The 17,314-nt window shown below is 40.8% G+C and overlaps 1 protein-coding gene across 2 annotated transcripts; it reads left to right on the top strand.

The window, feature by feature from the left end:
• The first annotated feature begins 5,108 nt into the window (after positions 1-5,108).
• On the top strand, positions 5,109-16,769 carry LOC122076375. 2 transcript variants are annotated; one of them, XM_042641678.1, is made up of 12 exons: positions 5,109-5,528; positions 6,666-6,728; positions 6,971-7,065; positions 8,729-9,583; positions 9,707-9,806; positions 9,977-10,117; positions 10,240-11,106; positions 11,192-11,885; positions 11,931-13,531; positions 13,612-13,684; positions 15,281-15,432; positions 16,146-16,769. In XM_042641678.1, the coding sequence occupies exons 1-12, from the start codon at positions 5,453-5,455 to the stop codon at positions 16,481-16,483; spliced, it is 5,055 nt and encodes a 1,684-aa protein (XP_042497612.1). In that variant the 5' UTR covers positions 5,109-5,452; the 3' UTR covers positions 16,484-16,769. The 2 variants fall into 2 exon arrangements, with proteins under 2 accessions (XP_042497612.1, XP_042497611.1); XM_042641677.1 differs by having other exon boundaries at positions 11,192-13,531.
• Positions 16,770-17,314: the final 545 nt, after the last annotated feature.

Below are 17,314 nucleotides of genomic sequence, written 5' to 3'. Positions count from 1 at the left end.
TGTGTACCCGATGATTTGGATATACAAGATAAGATAGTGAAAGAAGCACATAGCTCCGAGTACTCACTTCATCCAGGAAGTACCAAAATGTACAAAGACCTCAAACAGAGTTATTGGTGGCCAAGCATGAAAGTCACCATAGCTTTGTATGTAGCAACTTGTCTTACCTGCCAGAAGGTGAAAGCTGAGAGGCATCGACCTTATGGTACCCTTCAGCCACTCCCAGTACCAGAATGGAAGTGGGAAAGGATTACAATGGACTTCGTCACCGGACTACCATGTACACCTAAGGGAATGGATGCGATATGGGTGATTGTGGATCGGCTTACCAAGACTGCCTACTTCATTCCTATCAAGACCAAGTTCTCCATGACCAAACTAGCACAACTTTACATGGACAACATAGTGCGTTTACATGGAGTGCCAGTGAGCATTGTTTCAGATAGGGACCCAAGGTTCACTTCTAGATTTTGGAAAAGCTTACAGCGTGCCTTGGGATCGCAACTGAATTTGAGTACAACTTTTCACCCACAGACGGATGGTCAGTTGGAGCGAACCATACAGATATTAGAAGACATGCTCAGGGCATGTGCAATGGAGATGAGTGGCAGTTGGGAAGAATATATACCTCTTATGGAGTTTGCATATAATAATAGTTACCAAGCTACAATTGGGATGGCTCCATATGAGGCGTTATATGGCAGAAAGTGCAGAACTCCTTTGTATTGGGATGAGGTAGGTGAACGTCGAATGTTAGGACCTGAGATGATCCAAATGACTTGTGACAAGGTCGACGTTATTAGGGAACGGATTAAAGCAGCTCAGTCCTGTCAAAAGAGCTATGCAGACACCCGCAGGAAGGAGATTGAATTTCATCCAGGAGAAAAGGTATTTCTCAAGATCTCACCTACTAAAGGTTTGCAAAGGTTTCACAGAAAGGGGAAGTTGAGCCCAAGATACATGGGACCATTTGAGATCTTGTCCCGGGTTGGCTCAGTAGCCTACATGCTTGCTCTGCCACCTTCGCTTGGAAATGTTCACAATGTATTCCATATATCCATACTGAAGAAGTACGTGCATGATCCATCTCATGTACTACCCGTGGAACCAGGGTACCTAGAAGCTGATATGACCTATACAGAACAGCCAGCTGAAATTTTGGACCGGAAGGTGAAAACCCTTCGCAACCGCTCCATTTCCTATGTAAAGGTGCGATGGGCTGATCATTCACTTGAAGAAGCATCTTGGGAGGTAGAAGAAGAAATGCGAGCCAAGTACCCTCATCTTTTTCATCAACCAGGTACGCAATTTCGAGGACGAAATTTTTCAGAAGGGGGGGGTAATGTAATATCCCGCTTCTTAAATCCGGTCTGATTTCGCGGTTGAACCGGTTTAACCATGCAGGAACCGAGCCAGAGGATGTTAGAGGGGGTTCCTTATGGGCTATGATGGCACGGGTGACCTTAAACACCGGCTGGCCCGACAAGTCCGAGCCAGTGCCAGAAGAGACGGGAGTGCCCAAACCGTGTACGTGCACCTACCATAAGGCTATGTACGGATAAAACAGGTATTATATCTGTATTTTAAGATATATACGTATGCTACAATGTATGCCTGGAGTGGGGTTTGAGCCGAGGTCCGAGCCCGGTCAAAATCCCAAGTTTTGACTCTCGGATGGGTATGTCAGGTGGGTACACCCACCCACCTGTGTGACCCATCCGTCACTATGCACTTAATTAGGAATAGTATATAAGACTTTATGATTTCTTTTCTTTCCATTTATTACCCTCGTACGTTTGGTGAGAAAAGTAAAGAGGAGAGAGAAAAGAAAAGGGAAGAAGGAAGGAAGAGGAAGAAAGGAAGGATCTCCGTGGCGCCGAAGCTAGATCTTGCCACTCCGGTGCCGGGAGAGTAATCTTCAACTCGAGATCTACAGTTGGAGGTAAGAAAAGTTGGGTTTTATGAACGTTCACCATACCCGAGCTTTAAACCCTCGATTCGAGTGTGATTTCTTGAGATCTTGTAAATACCCTTTGAAATGATGAATCTATGGTTTAAAAGATGATTTATGTGTTGATCTTGAAGGATTTGAAGAGATATTGACAAGGTAGAAGGAGCATTGTGAGTTGGAAGTGATTTGGAAGGTTCGAAGTCATTCTTGAGCAAAGGAGGTAAGATGGTTCCCCTCACTTGAATCTAACTTAGATCTAAGCTAGAACCATCCTATAGGACTTTAAAGGTATGAAGAATGGGTTGAGAAAAGCCCTATTTGGGTCCCCAAGGAAGGGAGGAAGTTGAGAAGTGATTTGGAAGGTTCGAAGTCATTCTTGAGCAAAGGAGGTAAGATGGTTCCCCTCACTTGAATCTAACTTAGATCTAAGCTAGAACCATCCTATAGGACTTTAAAGGTATGAAGAATGGGTTGAGAAAAGCCCTATTTGGGTCCCCAAGGAAGGGAGGAAGTTGAGAAGAAACTGGGGTTTTTCCGCCAAAACCGGCGGGTCCCTACCCGCCTGAGAGCACCCACCTGAGAGGCCAGGGGGGTCCCTGGCCAAACCGGCGGGTAGGACCGGCAGGTCCTACCGGCGGGTAGGACCGGTGGGTAGACAGCCCACCTGTCTGACCCACCTGAGTGGCCAGAATGCGATTTTTAGGTCCGATCGAGCCCAAATCGGACGTGTGACCTTCTTTCGACGTTCTAAACACGATTTTGACATCGGATTTCATTAATTTTGATTATAAAATAGTGAAGTACTAAACCCGCTCAATTTTGTTAGGTTCACCAAAGCTTACCCGATTCGCTCCGGATCTCACCCGTACCGAGCGGGACTCCTTGTACGCTACAAGTAAGTGGAGAGAGGACGTTTGGCCTTGTTTCAAGGCATTTGTTTGGCATTCATATAACTATATCTAATCTAGTCATGTCATCATGAATATACTATATAGATTAGTCATTCCACTCATTGATGTGCATATATGCTATGTTTACTTTTCAAATGCAAATTGAATGAGATGTTATATGTTGAATGTGGACATCATGTTGCATAATGCATTGATAGACTAGATGCCGTGGTCGGCTTGGAAACGAATGCATTGGTGGTCCGTGGTATGGGACACGGAGGCACTATGCAGTCGTACTACATATAGGAGCATGCGGTATTAGGATTCTCACCATCCCGTGCTACGACCCTTCCCAACAGGGGTTAAGGTGTTGGGTTGCCATTTGGGGGGAAGCAGGGGTCGCAGTTGTCGGACACTGTGGCGGTTAGGCATTACGCCCGGCGAGTCGTGTAGGACAGCCGGCAACCCCGGTGGTATTTCAAGAGGGCCAATCGTACTGCTTTTAAATTGCTGGAGTCAGCACTGTCATTTAATTTATTTACATTTCTGTTGAGAGCCGGTGGAGGCATTGTCTTTATTTTTCCGAGTACTCACGGTGGGCCTTCTCCAACAGCCCTATGGGCGTATCGCGGGAGGGAGTTCGCGGCTCGTACCCGGAGTATACGCGCACTGTGGTTGTAGTAGTACTAAAACCAAAGACTTAGTAATGTTGATTAGGTGTATGTGATTAAAATGATTTGCATGACATGTAGTGCATATGATGTGTTGTGATGTGTGGACTGTTGTGTGTGGTCCACCTCTCTACTTACTGAGCTAGTGAGCTCATTCCACGTGTACACCCCTTTTTAGATGATTTTGCAGGTCATGCATCTGAGGAGCATGGGGTGGGTCCCACAGTCGAGTTTCCTGAAGAGGACTGGTGGACCCAGAGGAGTTTGAGCACGGCGTAGACTGCGCGTGTGAGAGCTGTGCTGTGGGACAGCGGTTCTGAGGCCGAGCTGAGCTCCAGCCTTGATACCGAGCCGAGGTGTGTACTCTGATGATTTGATGATTTCCTGTATATATTTGATATTTGAACTTCATTCTTTTTGTGTATATATCATGCCTACGGGCCCAAATGTATATAATTATTGTATCACCATTTGGGTATCAAGTATATGGGAATTATTTACAGGTAAAACTTAGTCTTCCGCTGATATGATGAATTGATGTTAGTGTGTGTATGCTGTGGTGGAATACAGTATCTGATGATCCTGGCAGGTTTGGGTTAACCGGTGTTAACTCGGTCACCGCTCCGGTTCAGGGTGAACGGGGTGTGACAAAGGAAGTATCTCTGAGTTTAACAACCATGTAACAGTTCAAATGAATTGAAAATATTGGATTGGTAGACCCAAGTTCAATACTTTGAAAATATTGAGAACATTGAGAGCGCAAAAGGGGTGCGTACATGCACAGGAGGGCGATGCTTGCATATGAAAGAATTTCTTGAATTTTTTTATATGGCTAATCCACATGATTTCTTACACGTCCAATAATCAAATCTGTCACGATTAAATGGAAACCACCACTACATGATTTCTTCTTAACTCCCTAACAAAGTTAACAAACACAACAAACTTGCTTGTGGGTTTTATTTATTATTATTATTTTTTAATTATGAATTAAGTGGAGAGGCTTCTTACGACATCTACATTTTTTTGCCAATAGGCATTGTGAGAAAGAGTTTGTATAAAAGGGACATCTAACATGGATAGAGTTCATGACATAGCATGTGAGTAGGCATGAAATAAAATATGCAGACTACCATAGCGGGGATCTTTTTCCCATTAATTTATAAGAAAGAAAAAAAAAAAACTGAAATGCAATTTGGCCCCTACGCCTAAGCACATAGAAAATAAAATGAACACCCTACTATACGAGAAGCGAAAATCCTACACCTATTGATGCTTTTACCTGGGATTCCATTGGGCCAATGACATGATGTCTTTTAGGTCCCCCTAATGTTTTTTTTTTTTGGAAAAATATTGAATATTATTTCTGGATCAAAATTAAATATTACAAAAAATACTATTATGATAACAAAATAAAATAAGCTTGATTTTTTTCCCCTAATTTGAATTGTTTTTTATTTTTATTTTTTGGAAAATATTATAATTTTAACAAGTAAAGAACATCAGAAGGAATACTGGAAATTACGATTAAATGATTGAATATTTAATGACAATTTCGATGTTGTTAATCAAATACTTATTATCTAAGCTCCCTAAAATCGTACCTCGTTTCGTTGTTCTGGCCACCCAAACCCTCACCCATTTCTTATTCTTTCTCTTGCGCTCTGTCTCTCCTCGCTCTTTACCAAATAGTCTCTCTGCAATTCATCTCTGTCCATGAAAGCTTCGAAGCCCTGTAATTCCTGAAACCGTGAAAATCTCCGTTTTGGATCTCTTCAGCTTTAATCTGCATACTGTGAAACTCTCTTCGAGGTCTCTAATTCCGTCGGTTTCTGTTTCCTATCGCGCTCGTTGGCCCTCTGTGTTTCCTTGGAATCCTAATTAGAGTCTTACTCACTTTTCGATCTACTTTCTTGGATTTCTGACGTTTCTCTGTAGCGATGGCCGAAGGCAAGGTTGATCTACCTGAGGATCTTCTCTCCTTGAAAACGGAAGATGATCCGTGGAACACTAAAGGTACTTTGGGTTTTTGAATACTTACGTTTTGCATTCCGTTGTTGATGTATGATTCGTTGATCTGATAATGTTTTGGTTTGCTGTGATTTTACTGTCCAGCGATGGTTTTGAACGATGCGAACTATTGGGAATCTGTGCCTTTTGTTTTTTTATGAGGGTTCTCTGCATTGTATGCCGTTTTTGCATTCTTTGTGTTTTTTGCCATCTGATTTTGTCGCTCCTTTCTTCTTCTTCTTTTTTTTTTTTTTTTTTAAATCGTCGCGTAGGGTTTTACTGAGGATATTAGGTCTTCAAGTGATAGGTTTGATTTGTTTTCTCTGTTAAATTTTGGTTTGAAGGCAGGGATTCAAAACTCTGTGATTTAGGTATTCCGTTTTTAGTTTCTAGTGTTACTGCAGATCGCAAAGTCGTCACCGCGGCTATAGCTCAGACTTTCAGTATTCAGATGGTCAAAATCTGTACATTTTCGTCATTGGATGCTATGGTTGGATATTGTAGTATCCTGCTTGGGTTCCTGTTTCCTTCCTTTTATTTTTGGTGATGTATCAGATCCGGTGTTGTGCTCTCTGTGTAATATAATTTACTGTTCTTTCTGCTTTTCAGAAACTTTCTTCTAGTTGAATCGATTCACGTCTAGCAGTGTAGAGTGTAGAATTTGTCCTGTAAACTTTAGTATCATATTATCTGGGAAAAAATTTATGAAAACAGATGTTGTAGAATATTGTTTACTTTGATGGCTGTGTAACTTGGAAATTTCTAATACGTTTACAAGAGGAAACACTTATCTGTTGAGTTATTGTTGTTCGATGCCATTATTTCTGTCTTGCGGTATCTTTTGGTTATCCTTAGTTATTGTCTTAAACATGTGTTCCCAAAGGTTTTAGGGTTTTAGCTTTGCCAGCATTTTTTGCTCGTTTTGGATTTATTCCTTCCCAGTTTCGTTTTAGAACGTAATCGTATAATTTCAAGGAGTTTATTCTCAGCTATTTCTGATTCAGAACTTTGGTGATGTGCAATTCTTTGCTTTGGTGCAAACTTTCTTTTGATTGTTCCTGTATTCTGTCCTGTGAAATAAACGACCTAGTAAAACTGTGGGTGGATATACTAACTGTTATCATTTGTTCCACTCCATGTTAGAGCAAGTCTCAGGAGGGAATGATGAGGAAAAGACACTTGTGGGATTTCTTGATGAGTCGAAAGGTAATAAGTCTCTTCTTTTTCTTTTCTCTCAATTCGTTATAAAGAAGCTCCCTTTCCTGCTGTCACTCAACTTCTGTTCTCATGATTTTTTTTTTAAAATTTATTATTATTATTAAATTATTAAATTTGATGTCTGCTTATTCGAGTCATATCTGTTGTCCATATGGGAGTTATCTTTGTCTTCCTGTAGCTCTTGGGAATTCTTACTAAACAATTTGGCTGTTTATTGGTTTATGCTGCAGATCTAGCAGCATCAGAGAGCAGCATACCTTTGTCTCCCCAGTGGCTCTATGCTAAACCGAGTGAGACTAAATCAGGGATTTCTAGTGCATCGGGGGTAAAAGACTCGACTTTTCTCTGACGTAGATACCTTATTTCTTATAGTTCTTAATTTCAGAAAAAAGAATTGAGCAGATCAAACCACACTAACTATAGCTACTGTAAAGTACATAATTAGTGAAAAGTTGTTTTTGTTATATGTGCCTTACTGAATGGGTCAATCTCTATAGATTGCACGTGTCAAAAATTTCTAAACTTCCAGATGATTCGAACCATCTGATCCTTTATTTTTTCTTACAAGGCTCATCTGTTAAACTATATTGTACTTTAGACTGTTCACTTTTTGACAGCAAGCATTAGCATTGCAGTTTGCAGGTTCATATCCTAGAAAGGTGTCCTGTGGATTGAAGCAGCATTCTTACTATACGGACATCTTCTTTTTTCACTCTCTCCCTGGGTCTATAGAACAATCATTTTGTTTGTCCGTGGTTAAGAAAGTGTTTTGGAGGCAGCTAACCCTAATTCTCATATCCGCACTCATCGATTAGCCGATACAAGAGATGGAGTTAAGGTGCATAACTTAAGATGTAGCCAGTAATAGAGTCATTAAGATGTAGCCAAAGCTAGACATTAAGATGTATCCAGTAATAGAGACATTAAGATGTAGCCAAATCTCTTTATATTTATTTTGGGAGACGGTGGCTTGTTTCAGTTTGCAGATGTAATCTTGTTATTGCTTATCAACTATTGAGCATTTGAAAGTTGGGAGCCTCCAACTAAAACTACTAAGGACCAAATGCTTTGACTTTATGTTTATTTTTTTGGTCACTTGGGTATTCCTTTGTGTGAATATGTGAAAACTATTAAGAATTGGTAAAGGGAAATGGTAAGCTGCTCTTTTATGTAGGTTTCAGTGATGTTGTGGCATGTAAGCTTGTGGTGAGCAATGGATGCTTCTAATCGTAGTTGTCAAGGTGTCTCCTAGGTGTCTAAGTGCCTTCTTGGGTCTGAGGTGACAGCACGTCTTGTTGGATGTATGAAAGGCAATGACTCAGACGCTTAGGCATCACCTTGTGGCCTTGTACAACTCGCCTTACATTATATCGGTTTTTGACGCTTCACAATTTTACATTGATTTTTCTATTGCTCTGTTTTTTGAAGAATATGCTTATATTATATTCTATGATTTGTTTATTTATGTCATAATTATATCATATCGTGTTGATTTGATTTCTATCTTGTAAGAAGCATAATTATATAAATAAAAATTATTATTGCTGTAATACATTTACTGCATGCTTAGGGCGCCTAGGCTAGTGCCTGGTTGTTTAGGCACCCTTCCAATTATAAATGCTATGAGTCTCTTTACAATTTGGTTATTTGGATGAATATATTCTTATTTTTGTTAGTTAATGAATATACTTGAAATTAGAAGGACAACTGCTGTTTCTTCCCTCCCCCCCCCACCCCCACCCCCACCCCCACCCCCACCAACTTTCCTTTTTCTTCCAAGAAGGAATATTGTATTTTCTTAGATAAGTGTAGAGTGAATCTAATATTATGATTCAATTTGAAGCCCCTCTTCCCATTTTTGGACTTGGTTGAGTTTTAATGACACGAGTAAAGTAATGTGATTTTGATTTGTTACGTCTTTGTAGACATCATTGGTTAAGTCAGTTTGTTATGTGAAATTGTAATTGTTATTCACTTGTGTCTGATAGGATGTACGGGTACAAAATTCTTTGCCTCATGGAAGCTCCGCAGATCCTATTCAGAAAGAGGGTTGGCGTTTAGATGGATCTCAGGACAAAAAAGATTGGAGGAGGGCTGCAACTGATATTGAAAGCAGTCGCCGTTGGCGTGAGGAGGAGAGAGAAACTGGCTTACTAGGTAGAAGAGACCGCAGAAAAGAAGATCGTCGTGTTGACAGTGCTGCTGAGGGTAGAAATTTGCCTTCCTCTGATCGGTGGAATGATGTAAATAATCGTAGTTCTGGGCATGAAACACGACGAGACAGCAAATGGTCCTCAAGATGGGGTCCGGAGGACAAAGAGAAAGAATCTCGAGCTGAGAAGAGGATGGAAGTTGACAAGGAAGATGTTCAGGGTGACAAGCAATCTTTTGTTGGCAGCATTCGTGCTGCTCCTGAGCGTGAAACTGATTCTCGTGATAAATGGAGGCCACGACACCGGCTAGAAATTCATTCAGGTGGATCAACTGTGTATCGTGCTGCACCCGGATTTGGGCAAGAGAGAGGACGGATGGAGGGTTCCAGTGTGGGATTTGCTCCAGGACGAGGGAGATCAAACATCGTAGGAAGCCTGTCACTTAGTAGGCCTCCCTCTACAGGTCCTATTGGTGCTCCTCTAGATAAGAATGAAAATATACATTGGAGATCTGGCCTTGCTGTGGATATGTTTTGTTACCCAAGGGGAAAACTTCTTGACATTTACCGTAAGAAAAAGCTTGTTTCATATTTTGATGCACGACCTGATGGGTTGCATGAAGTTCCCACAGTAACTCAGGAAAGACCTGTTGAGCCTTTGGCCTTTGTTACACCTGATGGTGAAGAACAGGTATAAATCTGATGAGTTTCCCAGCGCTGAGTTCATTTTTGGAACTTTTTTTAATAGCATTGTTATTCTCCGTAATTGATTTGATTCTTCCTGTCATTTAATTGAATCATATGATGTGATCAGGCTGTCCTTAGTGATATTTGGAAAGGAAAAATCACTAGCAGTGGAGTTGTATATAATTCATCTCGAGACAAGATGGGGAGATCAAATGAAAATTCGACAGGTAATTAAAATTTTCAAAATTCTTTAGTTGGTTGATTAGTTGTTCAGTTTTTCTGACCAATATGTATTAGTGTTTACTTCCTTTATTAAGCTTATCCAGAAAAAAGAAAAAGGGAGTGATCTGTGGCACTAAATCTTCGGAATGCTTCTCCCCCCTCCCTTTTCTTTCAGGTGTTGGACTTCTTACATCGTCTGAAAGCAAGCAAGAAATGATCCTTTCTGTTAGCACTGATGAGTCCAATGAATGCTTTGCAAGTACTGCAATCAATGATGCTTGTCAAGGAAATGCTTCCCAAAATGCTGTTTTTGATGGTGAGGAGAAATACCTTGCATCTTTTGATCACTTGAGATATTCCAGTGTAGTTTGACATAGAGCTGGCTGGCTTATGCTGTTCATTCTTCTCTGAAAGTGGTTTTTATGTACTTTACTGCAGAAAAAGATTCTTGTATTGAGAAAAGTGAAACTAATGTTTTGGTGGTGAATGGTGGGGCACAATCTGATGGCTTGAGTGTGGCAGTTCCAAGGAACAATGATGTTTCCAATGCTGGAGCTTTTGGTGATGCTCACCATGATGCTAAAAGTGGTGAAAATCGCCAATCAGAAAATTCAGCTTTCGCCAAGCACCATGGTTTAGGAGGCATTATGTCTGCTACTAGTTTTGATATTAGTAGCAAGCTTCCTGATGATTCAAGTTCCCTGTTTGATCTGTCTTATGTCCAGCCGGCTTCTAGTAGTCATGAACAGTACTTAAAGAGCAATGATGAAGGAAAACTTTTAGAAAGTGATACCCCTCCCGAAGAACTGAGTTTGTACTACCGTGATCCTCAAGGAGAGATCCAAGGACCATTTCTAGGAGTTGATATCATTTCATGGTTTGAGCAGGGCTTTTTTGGGACAGATTTACCAGTCTGTCTGTCAGATGCTCCAGAAGGGACGCCTTTTCAAGAACTTGGGGAAGTCATGCCACGATTGAAGACCAAAGTTGAGCCCTTTTCTAGTACCAATATGGCTATTCAGCTTGAACCTTCTGATGCTACTAGAGGCAGTGTGAGCTCTGCTCCTGCACCTGCACCTGCACCTGCACCTGCACCTCCACCTGCTCCTGCTCCTGCTCCTGCTCCTGTCTCTGCCCCTGTTTTTGGGGGTTCAGTTGGCATAGATGACCGGAACTGGATGTCTTCTGAATTTGAAGGTCTTACAGGTCACCATATGCACTCGATAATATCTAAACATGATAATACTATGGAACCTCGTTATTCTGAGGGTCAAAGCTTTTGTGATTTTGTTGCACAAGATGAGGGTTAGTATTATTGCTATATTTTTTTCCGTGCCCATTATATAATCACCATTTCAAGAGGATAATTTTTCATTCTTGTATTCTGCAGAAGTTGTGTTTCCTGGAAGGCCTGGAAGCAGTAGTGGAAATCCTATTGCAAAGCCTTCTGCTAACATTTGTGATATGTTGCCGAATGCTGCCAGCCATCCTTTTCTTTCAAATGACTTGGTTGAAAACACAATGCCAAATCACCAGGACAGCAAGTTGCATCCTTTTGGCTTGTTATGGTCTGAACTTGATGGTCCTCATCTGAGGCGTATGCAGTCATCTAACATGTCTTCTGGAGTAGGTGATCAGAACCACCTTATGAATCCTCTTGTTGGAAGAGATGCACCTTCCGCCAGTAATAAGCAGAGCTCATATGGTGCAGTGGTTGATTCCTCTCTTGTTGGGGATACATGGTCTGATGGCTATAGAAGAAATACAGTTTCAAACGGCAATTTACATAAGGATGCCCTAGATCTCCACCTATCACACCTGGAACAAGAATCCAATCGCTTTGATCTATCTGAGCACTTGATGTCACAACAGTTGCAAAAGCAAGCACTACAGCCACAAAATCTTGCGTCTCATCCTGCTTTACACTTGAATGGATCGGTTTTTGAGCAGGTTCCAGGTTCTGGTCTATCTCAGAGCAGGAATCCTGTTCGCCACCAACAGTCAGCAATGCCTGATTTGGAGCATCATTTAAAGCTTCAACTTCAACAGCAGCGACAGTTTCAGCTCCAGCAGCAACAGCAGCAGCAGTTGCAACAGCAACAACAGCTTCATCACCAACAAATGCAATTACAGCAGCAACAGCAGCAACAATCTCAAGTTCGACAGTTGCTTCTTGAACAATTGCTGCATCATCAAATGCATGATCCTGGCTTTGCTCAATCACGTGTGGATCCTGCAAGAGGTAACAACATGCTTGATCAGGCTTTGTTCAGGCAGCACCTCTTACATGAACTGCAACAACATTCCCAGCCTCTTCCCAGGCATCCTGATCCATCTCTGGAGCAGCTCATCCAAGCAAAATTTGGTCAGAGCCAACAGAGAGAACATCACAATGATCTATTTGAGATTCTATCGCGTGCGAAGCATGGGCAAATGCTCTCTTTGGAACAACAACTTCTTCTTCAGCAAGAGCAGCTGCAGGCAAGACACCTTTCTATGGCATCAAGGCAGCAGACAGGGATGGAAGAAGAGAGACGCATTGGTGGTGGGGTCTGGTCCGTGGATGAAACTGGCCAGTTTGTTAGAAGCACCCCAAGTACTCACCAGGCTCAGACTGCAGGTTTTGGTCCATTGGACTTCTACCAGCGACAGCAGAGGCCTTCCTCCTTTGAGGATCAACTAAGCCATCTTGAGCGGAATCTTGCAGTACAGGATAGGATGCAGCGAGGCTTTTATGAGCCCGACCCACTGCAGAGGTCAATGTCTTTGCCTCCTGGGTCTCATGGAGTGAACCTGGATGTTATTAATGCTCTGTCTCGTGCTCAAGGTCTAGACTTACAAGAGCGACTCAGTCATATGCACGCAAGCGGTCAAGTGGGTTCATTTTCTTCTGGTGTTCACTCTCATCACCCACAAGTCACAAACCAGTTTCATGCTTCACATTCAGATGCAATAGAGAGCCGCTGGTCTGAGAGCAATGGGCAGGCAGCAAATAGCTGGATAGAATCCAGGATTCAGCAACTGCATCTTGAAGCAGAGCATCAGAAAAGGGAGTTAGAATTTAATGCATCTTCTGAGGACCCAGGTTCATGGGCATCAGCTGAAATAAGTGAAAACAATCCACAACGATTGCTGTTGGATATGCATCAGAAACTGGGAATTCATCCTTCCCAGTCATTAGAAATGGGTGATGGTGGTCCCACATCACTTGAAATAAGAGAACCCTCTTGGCTCTTTTCTAGCTCAGGTTATTTGGATAATCGGATCAATTTCCTCACAGATTCACAGCCTGATCTACAGCCTGGTCTGAACAATTCTTTTGTGGAGGGGTCTCGTGGGTCTAAATCAGGCAACGCTTCACAGGATCGGTTGTTAAATGTGAGCATGGATGAGCAGTCTAGTAATCTAGAAAGCAGTGAAAGATTATCTGTCAGGTCTAATTCTGGAGCCCTGATTGACGAAGAGCAGCTTTTTCGTGGCATGAATGAGAGTTCTCAACCCTTTTATGCAGATTCTAACATTAGTGGTAAGTTATCTGTAGATAGGGACTTATCAGAAACTAAGGATGGGAAGAAGGGGAAAAAGCGGTTGTCCAAAAGTAAGGTGGCAACCACCAAGTCAGTCTCGGAGATTCAAGAAAACATGGATGAGCAAGCAGGAGTGGCTTCTGTAGATCGTGCAGATGTGCCAATTAATGCCCCTATCAGGCATACTTTACTTGGTAGTGCTGGTAGGTTTGTTTAGCATTCTCTTCTTCATTGGACCTGCATTTTGATCATGTTGGGTGACTAGATTTATGACATGCTTCAGGTGGAAATGTGGGGCACTACAACTATGAGATGGGAGTGGGCAGCACATACGGCGAAGAGATGGCTAAGGACAGGTATGGATTCATTGACATGCTTCATTGCTTTCCTGAATACCTTAATGAATTGTGTGTAATGGTAAAGGAATCACTTTTAAGTTAGCTGCATTATTTGGTCAAGGCAAGGACTTGCTAGTGTAATAGAGTTTTACGTTAATGTCTATGTTTTGTGATGTTCGAAGCCTTATATTTGTTTCTGTCATGCATACAGTGTCTGTATTCTTAAGTTTTTTCCACTCATTTAGTTGTCCTGGTTCATGGTTGTAGGAATCACTTTTAAGTTAGCTGCATTATTTGGTCAAAGGCAAGGGGAATCCATTGTAATTGAGTTTCACGTTAATGTCTATGTTTTGTCATACTTGAAGCCGTATTCTTTTTTTGTGTCATGCATACGTCGTCTGTATTCTTAATTTTTTCCCACTCATTTAGTTGTCCTGGTTCATGGTTATAGGAATCACTTTTAAGTTAGCTGCATTTTTTGGTCAAGGCAAGAACTATTGCCATTGTGATAGAGTATCACGTTAATGTCTATGTTTTGTCATGCTTGAAGGCTTGAAGCCTTATATTTGTTCTGTCATGCATACATTGTCTGTATTCTTAATTTTTTTCCCACGTATTTAGTTGTCCTGGTTCTTGTTGATAGAGTTTCACATTAATGTCTATGTTTTGTCATGCTTGAAGCCTTATATTTGTTTTTGTCATGCATTCATTGTCTGAGGTCTTAACTTTTCCCCACTCATTTAGTTGTCCTGGTTCATGGTTATGTTTTTTCGGCTAATATGTTGTCTAGTATTCATGTGTTGTGATCAAAACACACTCATATACGACAAGACATCATGCTTTAGGTAAAATAGATTATAGAAAGATAGATTGAGCAAATTAGTATCCGACATGTACCGACTAGAAGTTTGTCATAGAGACACATATTTTACACTTGCTTGGTAAAGCTTTATGCTTGGAGCCTCTTTTTTTTCAGTCACAAAGAAATTGTCTCTGTTTTTTTTTGTTGGTTCCGAGTTCTTTTCTCCTGTTACAGTGTACTTGTGTCTAGCTAATATATAGTTGAGCAGAATTAAGAATTTTCCCCCAGATAAGTGCAGTATTAGTATTTGTTTTGTTTTTTGATACACATCAATATACGACGAGAGACTGCTCATGGAAAATAATCTATAACATGAATCGGTTAGAATATCTAATAATCTTGCACATTTTGGTGCATCAACCCCATCCCCTTTTATCCCTGTTAGACGATTAGGCTATAATTAAAATAGATTACAAGAAGATTAGGATATAATTAAGATTGCATTCAATGTTCCTCTGTTTGGAGTTTTAACTAAAGCTTCCAAGGGGATGTTATATGGTGGGAACTTTCTGCATCCTGCTTAGCTTTGTGGCTTGATCTAGGCGGGAAATCTGTTACCTTAGCATCTAGAAAGGCGTATGTGTGTCGTGTAGGGACTTGAGCGTGTCATGGGAGCTTTACTTATTTATATTAGTGAAAATTTTGGAGAACTATCCAGTTCCTGGTAACATCAGATGGTGTCTTGTTAAATTTATTGTTGGTAATGAAGTTTTGGGCAGCCATTGTTTTTACATGCATTTTTTGTTTGACAGGGTATCATCTTTGCTATGTAGAGGGATGGATAACTCATTGGCTAAACGTCCACCTGTCTCACGTGTTTTGTCATCTCATGATGCACTGTCTGAGCTTGCCTCTCCTGGATCCGTGAAAGGGAAAATTGTGATGAATTTTGCTGCTCCTGATGGTATGGACACCCTAATTAACTTTGGTTTCTCTTTTGGAACAGTGCAAATGGTTGTTCAGCAAAGGGGTACTGGGTGTATAACTGTTGCTAAATAAAATTGACAACGGCCTCATCTGGTTGGATGTCAAGGGAAATAAAATAGGAACTTTTCTAGTCATTACCAGTAAGGATTATGTAATTACATAAAAATTTAGTAGGCATATAATAATTAAAAGTTGCTTCACTTTTCAACTAATTACTTCTGTAATTCATTTGAATAAGAAAACATTACATGGCTAAGGAATCTATTTTATAAGATTACTTTATTTGATAAAAATTTTAGTTACACGATCATGATCATAAATTTTTTTTAACAAATAGTTTCATCTACCTTACGCGCCTTCTAGGCTCCAATTGTTTCCACATAAAAGAGGCAGCAAAGTAAGTTTTCCTTTAAAATAGGATTTTCTGCTATTTGTTTTGACATAAAATGGAAAAAATGACATTATGAAAAAAGAGAAACATTACATGGAGTAAATTCATGTAAAATTTCATTTGGAAGAAATATTTTAAAACAAAACAAACAGGGGCCTTACTTGTAACCAGATGGAGCCATGGTGGGGGCCTAAGTTCCTTATTGTAGCTCTTCCTTTTTTATCTTGTTAGTTTCTATTTTCAATTGGTCCTTTTTAATGCTTCTGTTTGTAATTTTCCACTATTTGTATCTGTCTCAGAGGGGAGACGGGATTCTGGAGGGAATCTAGCAAGCCAGGTTTCTGAAAATCCTGCATCTGGTAAGAAAGATGTGCGTTTTCGGCGGACATCATCTTGCAGTGATGCAGATTCGTCAGAGACCTCATTTATAGACATGCTTAAAAGCACTGCTAAGAAGCCCATGTTGCCAGAGTCTGATACCATGGCTGGAGCCTCAGAGACATCTGACGGCACACAAGGGAGCCGGAGTGGTAAAAAGAAAGGGAAGAAAGGGAAGCAAATTGATCCTGCTCTCCTTGGTTTCAAGGTCTCTAGCAATCGAATCATGATGGGTGAGATTCAACGCCTCGAAGATTGACCAGTGTCATCTAGCTGAGTTTTTTGTGTTGCCAATACCCCGTCAAACTGTACAGGGCCTCAATCTTTCATGTAAAGCATTGGCGGGTAAGGCTATTCTTTAATTTGTTTCCATTCTCTTTTATCCTTCATGTCGGGCAACAGCCTGATTCAATTTTGGAAATCTAGGGAACCCCAGAAAGAGTGATATATTGTAGTTTGAAGAGAGTTTTGTATAGATGTAAAGAATGTTTATAGGAAAATTAACTAATGAAGAGTTGCTGGTCTTAAACCACCAGTTTTCTTTTGATACTTTTGTTACTGTTGCCTTAGGGTGGCGACCCGGCGCTTGGTTGCAGAACAAGAACACAATTTAATGTGTCTTGTTTGTGTTTTTTTGGGGGGTGGGGGTTATGTTTCATAGTTCGTTCGACGGGTGGGTTGTGATACTGCACATTGTTGTACCCATTGACTCCCAAAGAGAGAGAGAGAGAGAGAGAGAGAAAAAGATGAATAAGCCATTTTACAATATTGATCTAGTGCGTTTATGATGAGAGAGTTCAAATTAAGGTTTCAGAAAGCCTTGAAGAGTGACAAAGATCTATGTTGTTAATTGCGTTTTAGGTGGGATGATCCGGAGGTGTTATATTACCTTGTTTTATTTATTTATTTTTTTTCCAATCATTTTCTTTGACGGATCCATGTAGCTAGTCTTATTCAATTGGAAAAAAGGCCGAGTTGTTGTTGTAGTAGAAAGTCTTGAAGAGTCATGTTTCAAACTCTAGTTAAATGCCATCTGAAAGAAAGTAATTTTATTTTTTCTTTTAGGGAGGATTATATAGGCTTCCGAACA

Source organism: Macadamia integrifolia, chromosome 4, assembly GCF_013358625.1.
Source record: "Macadamia integrifolia cultivar HAES 741 chromosome 4, SCU_Mint_v3, whole genome shotgun sequence".
NCBI lineage: Eukaryota > Viridiplantae > Streptophyta > Magnoliopsida > Proteales > Proteaceae > Macadamia > Macadamia integrifolia.
This window is presented reverse-complemented; position numbering and strand designations above follow the sequence as displayed.

Coding starts and splice junctions, on each gene's coding strand:
- LOC122076375 (XM_042641677.1), top strand. CDS start 5,453: ATGGCCGAAGGCAAGGTTGATCTACCTGAGGATCTTCTCTCCTTGAAA. Junction 7,066..8,728: donor GGATTTCTAGTGCATCGGGG/GTAAAAGACTCG, acceptor TGTGTCTGATAG/GATGTACGGGTACAAAATTC. Junction 9,584..9,706: donor CACCTGATGGTGAAGAACAG/GTATAAATCTGA, acceptor TGATGTGATCAG/GCTGTCCTTAGTGATATTTG.